Genomic DNA, 12,281 nt, shown 5'->3' with positions numbered 1-12,281 from the left:
GTGATGGACTGTATGGGTGGGTGAGTGTGTCTATGGGTGTGTTAGTGAGTGAATGTATATGTCATTGGTACATGTGTAAGTAGCTGCATATATGAAAGGCAGTATATATATGTGTTAGAGTATATAAATGGCTATAAGTGAGAGTGTGTGATTGTGAGAGTGGCTGCATGGATGAGTGTTTGCTTGTATAAGTGATTGTATAAGAACATAAGAGTGTGCTAGTATTTGTATGAGTAAGTGAGCTGGTGTGTGTATAACTGTATAGGTAAGTCAATGGGAGTGTGAATAATTATTTGCATGACTGACTAGGTGTGTGAGTACCTGTATTGATGAGTGGCAGTGTGTGAGTGTCTATATAGGTGTATGAGTGCATATGATAGTCCTGTACGGAGTGACCATAAGTATGAGTGACTGTACAGGTGAGTGAGTGGATATGTGTGTAGACCACAGAATCAGTGAGTGGGTATGTAGTTATTGGTGTTGGAGTTTCTATGGTTTTGAGAATGGCAGTTTGTAATTTAGAGTGGGTGTTTCAAACGTTATATTAGGGTGTGAGAAGATGCATCAATTTATCACATGAATGATGTCATCAGTGATGTCATTTGAGATGTCATCAGTGATGTCACTGACCATGTCATGAGTGATGCAATATGTGACGTCATCAGCAGTGCATTCCTGGGGCGCGAGTTATAGTTAGCTGAACTAACTATAACGGGGGAATTTCACTGGTTTTGTACGAGTGAAATGTCCAACTAACTATAACACCCCTGAAACCTATGGTTTTTTCAGTGACTTTCTTAGGTTTTTTACATGCTAATTTCTAACTATAACGTGCCTGAAACCTATGGTTTTTCAGTGAATTTCTAAGGTTTTTTAAATGCTAATTTCTAACTATAACATGCCTGAAATCTATGTTTTTTTCAGTGAATTTCAAAGGTTTTTCAAATGCTAGTTTCTAACTATGCCTACTAAGGTAGGACATGTGAAGAAAGAAGAAAAAATGCACAGAAAGAAGCAAAAGAAATGCAGAAAGAAGCAACAGAAGTGCACAAAGACGAAGAAAAGGGCAGGAAGAAGCAAGACATGTGCAGAAAGAACCAACAGAGGAGCAGAAAGAGGCCTTGTTCCAAAATCATCCTGTGCCCACAACTTTTTCAGACGGGTACTGGTGGTAACTGACTCTGACTAACCAGGCCTAGAGCCAGTGCTATTCTAAAAGACACTTAGAATACAGTGAAAACACCTACATACACTAGGGAACACTATGCGTTGGGGTACCCCTGTGATTAGCATGACCTCCTCTGTAAGTCCCTAGTACATAATAGGGCAGGGGGATTAAAACTACCTCTTAAAACGCGCCTCGGGCGCGATTGAACAGTGGTGAAGGGAGGGGGGGGGGCCTGGGGTGTCATGTGTGCAAACACTCACTGTGGCCGTTTTAAGTTGGTAAATTAACTCCCCTTCAATCCTGACGGTCCCTGGGGTCCAACTAGCCAACCAGATACCTCCAGTAAGCGCCACAGAGCTGCGTTGCAGAGAGGTGTAAAAAGGGGCATGGCCTGGACCACCTCTCTGCAACGCAGCGCAGTGGCGCTTACTGGAAGCACTTAGTGGGCTAGTTGGTCCCCAGGGGCGCTCAGTATTGAAGGGTAAGTAATTCACCAACGGAAAACGCGCCACAGGGCGTTTGCACACATCACCTCAGGCCCCGCCCCCTCCCTTCACCACTGTGAAAACACGCCCATGGCACGTTTTAATTTGGGGGATTAAGTCCCCTTGAATCCTGAGGGTCCCTGGGGTCCAACTAGCCCACCAGGTATCTCCAGTAAGCACCACAGGGCTGCATTGCAGAGAGGTGTAAAAAGGGGCATGGCCTGGACCAGCTCTCTGCAACGCAGGCCTCTGGCGCTTCCTGGAGGTACCTGGTGGGCTAGTTGGCCCCCAGGGGCCCTCAGGATTAAAAGGGAATTAATTCCCCAACTTAAAACGCGCCACAGGGCGTGTTTGCACACATGTCACTTCAGGCCCCGCCCTCTTCCTTCACCACGGTGCAAACGCGCCCTGTAGCGCGTTTTCATTTGAGGGATTAAGTCCCCTTGAATCTTGAGGGCCCCTAGAGGTCCAGCTAGCCCATCAGGTACCTCCAGTAAGTGCCACAGAGCTACATTGCAGAGAGGTATAAAAAGGGGCGTGGCCTGGACCACCTCTCTGCAACGCAGCCCTGTGACGCTTACTGGAGGTACCTGGTGGGCTAGTTGCCCCCCAGGGACACTCAGGATTGAAGAGGAATTAATTCCGCAACTTAAAACGCACCACAGGGTGTGTTTGCACACATGTCACCTCAGGCCCCGCCCCCTCCCTTCACCACTGTGCAAACGCGTACCGTGGCGCGTTTTAAATTGGGGGATTAAGTCCCATTCAATCCTGAGGCTCCCTGGGGTCCAACTAGCCCACCAGGTACCTCCAGTTAGCCAATTGGGGCGGAACATATAAATCAAACTGAATGCGATGTTACCTGTTTGCTGTGTATCCTCCTGTGAAGCCATGCCAGAGACCAAGGGTGAGGCACGCCCGAAACGCGTATGGTGAAAATGGCACATTTGATGCTGTAACAGCGAAGTGCTTTGCCTTGCGGTCCTTGCAATAAAAAGGAGAAAAGAACGCTATGTGTGGTGCCTTTGAGTGAGTGAGCACCTTTCTTTTGGATTTATTATGGCTGCTCTGGTCGTGAAAGCTCAAACTGCTGAAAGGCGGGTCCAGCGCCAGTGATTACAGGGCACAATTTCAATGGCGTGTCCAGTTGTAAGGAAAGGAAAAGAAGCTTGGCACCGACTTGGCAGGTTTTCAGCAACCCACTGTGGTGAGAAACAAACTATTTAAGGGAAAAAATGTTGCGGCACCCACTGGGTATTTAAGACATTATTGAACTGCTAAGACCATAATGCACTACCTGCACACGCCCAATGGGGCGTAACATATAAATCAAACTGAATGCGATGTTACCTGTTTGCGGCATATCCTCCTGTGAGCCATGCCAGAGACCAAGGGCGAGGCACGCCTGAAACGCGTATGGTGAAAATGGCGCATTTGATGCTGTAACAGCGAAGTGGTTTGCCTTGCTGTCTTTGCAATAAAAAGGAGAAAAGAACGCCATGTGTGGTGCCTTCGAGTGTGTGAGCACCTTTCTTTTGGATATATATATATATATATATATATATCCTTCCGCAGTTTTGCTCCTGCCGTTCTCCCAAGCTCGTTGGTAGTTGGTGCGCTAAAGCCGGCGCAGCACACCGGACATAGATATTCTGTGTAGAGCCAAGATGATCAAACTGCGTTGCAGTGCAAACACGTTACTGGAATAAACAACTGCCTGTAGGATTATCCCCGGAGTGTGTGCATTATTTTGGCTCCACATAGAAATATATATATGGTTTTTAAAATGCATTCCATCAATGGCGACTGCTTGTGTGAACAAGGCAGGGGTGCCAAAATGCGTCATAGCAAAGAAATTGATTAAAACTCAAGACTAAATGGCAACGCTACCCCTGTGTCGGTGTCCGATTTTTATGCGGAAGTCGGAAATGGTGTTTATATATAAATATATATATATATATATATATACATACATATACACACATATAGAGTCATATAAAAATTGCTATTAGATCGCAAAATCCTAGTTACATGTGCCATGGTGTAGACTGATTTAGTTTTGTCAGGCTCTGTTAAGTTCAGCCAGGGCAAGCGCATTCTCTGTGCCATCTGCGCATTTTTTAGACAAGATCTTTATGACTTCTCCATGCTCATGCTCCATAGTTCTCAAAGCTGAATTTCTGTAGAACCCCTCAAACCGCGGGTCTACACCAAAACTTCTATCATCAAGCAGCTGCTCCAGTCTCAGACACTCCCTGCAAAGATATGTAAAGTCCTAGTAGGAACACATGGCACAAGCCATTCCGAAATATGGGGTGTAGTTTGTATTGTTCAATTAGAATTCAGGGTTCTCCTAAGTCAGTCCTGGAGGGCCGGATCCATGCCAGATTTTTAGCACATCCCCATTTAGATAAATGTAGTTATCTTAAACATCTGCCATGGATCTGGCCCTCCAGGACTGACTATGGAGAACCCTGATTTAGATGAGCCAGTGGGTGCGTGGGTACGTGCAACTGTTGAAAAGAACAATGATAGAGTAAGGATGAACCATGTGGTACCAGGTAAGGGGAATTACTAATAGAGGGTTCAACCAGTTGCATGTATTTGGGGACCCAGATTTTAGGTGAATAAATGGATCCAGTCGGCTGGTGCACATGGGATTCCAGTATATCACTATTAACAGATTGTTGTGTTCCACCATGTCATAAGATGTGATCAGGTGTGCTTTTTTTCTGGGAAAATGTTCTGATGTCTTCTAGCACAGTCTCCATACCTCTTGTAGGTATGAAACCAATCGATAGTAACAGAACAGTGTATTTTGTTGCGTGTGTTCCTATAGTTATCTTCTAACTTCAATTTGCAAGATTTTGGTAGATATGAGATTGGTCGATAATTCACCAGGACTTGTATTAGCCATTGGTTTCTTCAAAAGTGAGGTGACTACAGCATGTTTTACGCATCTGGGTATTATCCCATGTGCTAGGGACACTTTGAAGAGATATCTGGAGCCAGGGTTTGGAAAAGTTCCTTGGTGACTGAAGCTGGACAGAGATGCACTGATGATTTACCAGTTACAAATGTATCTGTCCGTTTCATCACCTTATCTAGCTGCAAGTGTTTTTAGGCACATTCGTCACTGCTCCCTTGAACCAGGGTAATGCTTGCAAATAAAATTAAGTTAATAGGATGATTTATAACATATCAAAGTTTATATTCAATTGTTAGCATTATCTATTGCAACAGCATTGTCCAAAAGGTGACACTTTATATTCAGCACAGTTCTGTCACCACACAGCCAGAGAAAGGTATATCACAGATTACAGGAAAGGAGTGACAGCGCTGTTCTACTAGTATGTGGTGAAATCGTATGTGGAGGCACTGCTGTCCACAGCTGAAGTGGTTTTGGAAAGATGTTGCAAAATCCCTCTGTCCAGCTCTCTCTAACTCTCCCCATGCCCATTCCAATATTTCTATCTCTCGCTTCACTCTTTTTACTGCTGTCCTAGGCTGAATATTCAGCCCCTCCACTCCCACATCTCCTGAGTTGTGGTTCTCTCTTTAACTGTCGTTAATGGTCATGATTCTGTTTTAGCACCTGGGAACACATGTACGAATTCTTTTTGTGAGGTCGCAAATGGCCTGATTTGCAGAATCAGTCCATTTGTTAATGCAAAAAAGCACTTTTTAATGTGCAAAAGCCAAATCACGATTTAGTCATTTGCTACCGAATTGCTATTTTGGTATGTGATTCGGTATATGGAAGGGGCGTGTTTAGGGCTCCCCTTCCAAATACCATTTGGCAGTGGTATGTATTCATGTTTGCCAACTGAATTACAGTCGCAAATTGTTCATTTTTCACAGACACTGTGAAGGAGGTGATAACCATTCCCAAATGGGTAAGAGTCCCCATGGAGCACCTTCCCCATTACGTATGTTGTACAAATAAATTATTTAAGACAGGCAGTGGTCCCAGGGACCATTGCCAACACTTAAGAAATAAAACTTAAAATTTTCATTTGTCTTTTGAAAAGCATCCAGTTTTCCTTTAAGGAAAATGGGCTTCATTTCAAAGCAAAAAGTTTGCTTTATTAAAAAGCAATCAGAGGACATGGTGGTTTGCTGACTCTAGTAGGTCCCCATCCCAGTGATTGCTGTGATTCCTAATGGCTCCCAAACTGCGACCTACCTTATTAATATTCATGAGGTAAGTCGATTTGCAACGCACTAGGAATCGCTTATTGAAACTGAACAAGTTTCCTACATTAGAAATAGCGATTTCCGAATAGTGATTCTCAAAAAAATGCAATATAGAATTCGCTATCTCAAAAATGTTGCATATCTAACTCCTGGTTTGGTTTATGAGTGAACATCATTAGAAATTGTATAAAGATTCCTCCCATTTCTCATATTTTGTTATTGGTGTCGTATTCACTACAGGGCACAACTAACAGATGTTATACTTTGAACACTCCACCCAAGAAAATTGTGTTTGAAATGGGACACCTACTGCACTGTAAACATGAGACCTTCCACTGAGTAAACTTTCTCTTGGTATAGAGTATTTAACTCTTTCTCATCATATCAGTCCCCGGCAGCACCATCTCCGAAGCTCTCGGTCCCTCGTTGAGTTGTGAGCAAGGTGCACAAGCAGTATACACCTGCATTCCAAGACGTTGCACTTACAATATCACATTTATGCTTAATGTAGAGTGTTGCACTCGGAGATGGAAGCAACAAAGTGTATGTTGAACAAAAGGTTGTTGTTTACGAACAAAGAAATAAAAAGATGGGCGAACAAAGAAATAAAAAGATGGGTGTGGGAGGATGTCAGCTGCCAGAAAAGAAAAAATACATCACAAGTCAATAGAAAGGGTCCTTTTGTGCATCGTGTATGAGAAAATGTTTTTGTCCTCCAGACTCCAGGGTTTGCAGAAGGAGCTGACGAGTGCCAACCGTGAGCGCGAGCTGGCGGAGCAGAAGCATCGAGATGCCCAGAAAGACAAGGAGCGGCTGCTCCAAGAGAACTGGCAGCTCCTAAGAGCTCTCCAGCACCTCCGCCACTCCACGGAGGAGCACATGAGGCTCCGGCAGCAGAGGAAGAGCAGGAAGACGCCTCTGCACATAACGAGTTGGAAACACGTCCACTTCCCCCGCAGCCCACAGCAACATCTGTAATTGTATATAGCGTCTTGCAGCCCATATGGTACTATCTGATATCAGGCCAGGCCCACAGAACAGCCAACCAACCTGTAAAGTCCCGATATGATTCAGTTCTCAAAGTAAGGAGAACTACACGGAGAGATCATCTCATTTCACAAAGGCAAGCATTAGATGCATTGAAATAGAAGAAGGGCTTTGCGGCAAAGTATTAGAATCACAAACAAAAAACAGCTATGCTGCTTGTTCACATTATCAGGGTGTCGGTACATCTCACAAGTATGCCAGCTTGCCAAATGTTGAACTATGCTCAGGGCTGCTTACTAGAAAACCCGCAGCATACGTCATTGATCGGCCCGTTGGCAACAATGGCTGGGGTTAATAGCTGTACACCCATAGCTTACCTCAAAATAGCAGCAGTTCCAAAATATTGTTGCAATGTTCTTGGCTGTCACCCATATGAGCCGTCCACAAACAATGGTCAGAACACTCTTGAACATAACTGAAAACTCTGTTGCTGGCCCACCTCTCTTGTGTTTAGTTTCTATTTATGATTCTTTTTGGAGTGTCCACACCCCCAACTTATCAGATCTTTTATCTCTAGAAGGGTTCTTTGCAAGGTTTGAGTACCACATATTTCAGAAAAAGACATTTTGTGGCGTTGGTAGGCGTTTTTCAGAGCTATGAGCCAGGAGTGAGGGATGGCCAAAAATCACACAATAAGCTTTCAAAGAGGGATGAGGAATATTCACTCATTCAATCCTTCCATGTACTCATCTAGTCATCCAGTGAACGGTCCAGTCACTCCCTCATTTGTTCATCTATCCATGAACTCATTCACTCATCAATTTTTTTTTTTTTTTTTTTTTTTTTCATTTCTAAAGCGCTACAGCTACCCAACAAAGGGTTTCCCGGCGCTGATGATTCCGTGCATTGAGAAAATCAGGATTTTTAGATGTTAAACAGCCAGGTTTTTAAGGCTTTCCTGAATTTCCGGTGATTCGTTTCCTGCCTAAGAATCAATGGAAGAGTATTCCAGAGGGAGGGTCCCAGGTATGAAAAAGATTTGCCGCCCATTCTCGCCAGCCTGATTTTAGGGATCACAAATTGGTTGGCTGTAGCTGAACGAAGGGTGCGGGATGGACGGTAGGGCTGAATAAGGTTTTGAAGATATTTGGGTGCCTTGTTGATTGAGATCCTATGCATAAGACATAAGGATTTAAATTTTACCCGATTCTCGATTTTCAGCCAGTGCAATTCGCGGATATACTCGGTGGTAGGTGTGGAGATGGAAATTTTCCACAGCAATCTTGCGGCGGCATTTTGCACTGTCTGTAGTCGTCGGGTTATGGCCTTGTTGGCCCCTAGATAAAGCACGTTGGCGTAATCGAGCCTGGAGGTTATCAAAGCATTGATGACCGATTTTTGGGTGTTTTTGGGTAACATCCAACAGATTTTCTTCAGCCACTTTAGAATCGCAAAGCAAGTGGATGATGTCTTAGTAGCTTGCTGATTAAGACTTAATGATTCATCAATGATGACTCCGAGATTGCGTGCTGATTTGACTGGGACCGGGGGGGTGCCCATCACATCAGGCCAGTGCTGGGGTCCCCAGAGTTCTTTGTTTTTGCCCAAAACAAGTAACTCTGTTTTCTCGCCATTAAGTTTGAGAACATTTTTTCTCATCCAGTCTGCGATGTTAGTGAGGCCGATTTTTAATGACGAGATGTTATTTGGATCCGAAGATGATAGAGAGAAAATAAGCTGGGAATCATCAGCATACGAGAACATGAGTAGGCCAGACTCTTCTATCATTTTGGCCAATGGACTCATGTAAACATTGAAAAGCAGTGGGCTCAATATAGAGCCCTGCGGCACTCCATGTTTAAGGGTCATAGTGTCAGAGCATGCTGATTGGGAGAAAACCTGGAAGGTGCGTTGTTCTAGCAGTGATTTAATCCAGTTGCAGGCGGCGCCCCTGATACCGGTGGCGTGGAGGGTTTGCTCAAGTACAGCATGTGACACAGTATCAAATGCTGCACTGAGATCCAGTAACAGCAAGGCAACCGTTTCTCCGCGGTCCAACAGTAGACGGATATTCTCAGTTAATCAATGCATTCACTCATCCATTCCACCATCCATATATGCACTCAATCATTCATTTATCCATCCTTCAATCTAGTCTCACCCTTTCGTCCATGCATCCATTCATTTAGTTATCCTTGCTTTAAATCATTCTTATATTTACACACTCACTAATCTGTACAACCACACAGCCAAAGTGGCCAATCAATGAAGAAGCACTTTTATTTGACAAAACAACAGATCTTTGGCTTTGTCAATTTTTGCTTTGATGCTGTGGAATCAAATCCAGCGAGTAAGTATTTCAATTGCTGAAAGGTGATTGGAAGATCTGAATCTGCTTAGACTTCTGTCAAGTAAAATTTACAAAGATATGATAAAGAGTTTCGAATATGGGCTGAAAGGGCATCTCTCCGGCAGTCACTTGAGTTGATTTCCTCAAGTGTCTTCTACACAAGCACTTAAATTATTAAGTTTTCACGAATCTTTGCTTAATTATTATTTCACATTCACTTTCCATTATTTATTATTACCACATTTAAAAAAAACAATAAACCCATGCTTCAGATATAAATTATTAGTAATCTAGTTTCCCTCCGGTTAAGTTTGCTTATTGTTCAATTCGTCTCCTGAGTTGCCTAGAGTTATAAGAATCAAACGCAGTAAAATTATTAAAGCACCTAAAATGCTAATAAGTGTCCTTAGTGCATCGATAGGTTTCAGATTTGTAATTTTCATCTGCAAAGCAATGAAAATGTGGTATTACTCGGGCAATCATATGTAAAGAGCTGCATCTTTGTGGGGCAATTGTCCTTCTCCAATCGCAGAGAAGAATTCAAATATTCGTATGGACGAGCTATTCTTGATTTCTCAAAAGACCAGTTTGCTCCGGCTTCTCATTGCAAACTATCTGCAGCATGGCAGTCAGGCGTGTATATAATGGTGTGAAATATCTTACAGTCAACATTTTTATTAACATAGAAGATCTAACATCGGTGACTCAAATACTGGTTTTCTGAGGAATGAAAAACACGGCTAATACTTGGTGTTTTTTCAGGTTGGGCATTAGCCAAGGACATTTTGATTTTTACTAAAATATGTATTATCTATTTATATATAGGGACTTACAGCCACCTATCTTCATCCATTGGTCTGTTGTTGTGTCATTCACATTTTGCTTCTGCAATTACAGCATATAGCATGGGGCAGTGGGTCAGCTTGGCTAAGCCACTGGTTAACTTCAATTTAAGTGACTGCATTTTGCTCTCTCACAAGGTGCACATCCGCACACAAGGTAGCTCCATTTTTGACATTTTTTTTATTTTTACTTTATAATTACCTTAGAGTTGTCTTTGTGTTTAGAGTACGATGTGATAGCATGACGCTTCTGATGCTCATTCCATCTTTATCTGAACCCATCTCCTCCCAATGCTGTTGTAAATTCCATTTGGAGTGTTTTGCTATTCTGACTGCTGCTATTTCACAGCATACCAGATCATGTATATATTTGAAACTGATCATTAAGTTATACACTTTTTACTTTTTTCTTACTCTCCTTCTTCCTTCCTTCCTTCTTTCCTTCTGTCTTTCCTAATTTCTGTCATTCCTTCTTTTTCTTATTTTTTTCTCTCTTTACGTCTTTCTTTTTCTCTTTCCTTCTTTAATTCATGCCTTCTTTCATTCTTTTTTCTCTTCTCTCTTTTTCTCTTTTTAATTTTCTTTCTCTTTCATTCTTTCTACTTTTTTCTTTCTTTCTTTCCTTCGTTCTTTCTTTTGTCTTTTTATCCTGCTTTCTGCCTCTCTTTCTTCCTTTCTCTGTCTTACTTACCTTCTCTCATTTGACTTTTTCATTCTTTCCTTCCTTCAGTCCTTCTTTCCTTTTTCTTTCTGTCCTTTTTCTCCTTTTTTCCTCCTCTCTTTACTTCTCCCTTTTATGTTTTCTTTCTTTCCTTCTATGTCCTTCTCTCTTTCCTTTCTTTCCTTTTCTTCTTTGTTTCTCTATTTTTTCTTTCTTTCCTTCTTTCTCTATTTCCATCTCATTCCTTCCTTCTTTCTCACTCTTTCTTTCTCTTAATTTTTTCTTCTCTGTCTTTCTTTCTTTTCTTTTTCCATAAGAGGAGCAGTTACTACCAGCGAGCCACTAGCGTCAATAACTGGAATCAAATCCAGTAACTCACTACTATGATTTAGCAACATTTGTTACCAAAATCTGTTACCCACTGTTGCTACATCATAAAGGAATTCCACCCTGCTCATGCTGTGATCTCTGAGTACCTATCAGAGCAGCGCTGTAAACCATGGCGAAGAGCTTCTGGAGGAGATGACAAAGAGAGTGCTGGGGGTGGGTGGCAGAAGGCCAGGTATTAACATTTTGGAAATGGAAGAGAAGCTATATTATGTCAGCCTCCCCTATTACTACCTTGGCCCTGTGTAGTAGTTGGAAGCAAGGGCAGCTGGTTTTGGAGGACAAACATACCATAAAACTATAAATGACTAAAAAGTTAATTAGGATATGTTTTTCACCTAAGGGTTCTGAACAACACCATAGACAACTCGAACTTCACTGTTGTTGTCTATGTGATGTTACTCAGACCCCATCAATAAAAAAACATCCCCTTAATTCACTCTATATTCATTCTATATGGTATGTATGGCTTACACTGGAGAACAGTAATGTAAATTCTGAATTCCAAATCTGGCTGTTCACTGCTTCACTGCTATTACATCACAGCAGGGGGAACAAAAGTTGTTTCTCAGTGTTGTGACATCACAGGCAATTTCAGGCTGCGCTGACAGGGCAGCAATGACTTCTCTAACGAAGAACATAGAGCACAGCTTCAGAATAGGAGGGTAGGGGTGGCACATATGGCAGAAAACCAGATACCATTTTTATATTTTTGGGCACAAGAGGGGGTGCATTGCAGCAAGGATGGTATGTGTGGGAAGCAGGACCTCAGGTTTTATTTTATGATTTAGGCAGTTGAATGGCAAACGAGGAGGGTGTTTTGGCTGGATGGTCGTTAACCGGGCATGGTTTGCTTTTATGTATGAGCGTTACGAAGGGGCAGTAATTGGAAAGATGGTTATGAGGATGGGAGGTAGGGTACTAGGTGGACGACCGGCAAGTGTGTTTTACTTAATTTATAGAATGGGGAAGGGCAGTCACAGGCAAAGGTGATGCCATGTTTTTTATGGCTTCCCCACTCCTCTAATCCCGCATTGCTGATGACATCAGTAGAAGATGAAATGTAGGGGCAGTACTTAACATAAAATTAAAGATGGAATGTTTTTTCACTTAGAATTCCAAATGACATGAGAGACATCTCAAGTTTAATTCTTTTTGCATGTTTGTGCTTATAACCTTTTGGTGAAAAACATCTTCATTATTC

General features: G+C 42.5%; 1 protein-coding gene across 1 annotated transcript in view; it reads left to right on the top strand.

The window, feature by feature from the left end:
- The window catches only part of LOC146860526 (uncharacterized), a 53,134-nt gene extending 43,648 nt beyond the window's left edge, over window positions 1-9,486 (top strand). Inside the window, exon 4 of the mRNA XM_085646354.1 lies at window positions 6,570-9,486. Coding sequence (XP_085502480.1) covers window positions 6,570-6,828 — 259 coding nt within the window. The 3' untranslated portion in view covers window positions 6,829-9,486. The remainder of the gene's footprint in view (window positions 1-6,569) is intronic.
- The last annotated feature ends 2,795 nt before the right edge of the window (window positions 9,487-12,281 follow it).

Source organism: Triturus cristatus, chromosome 3_1 (genome assembly GCF_964204655.1).
Source record: "Triturus cristatus chromosome 3_1, aTriCri1.1, whole genome shotgun sequence".
In the NCBI taxonomy this organism is placed as follows: Eukaryota; Metazoa; Chordata; class Amphibia; order Caudata; family Salamandridae; genus Triturus; species Triturus cristatus.
This window is presented reverse-complemented; position numbering and strand designations above follow the sequence as displayed.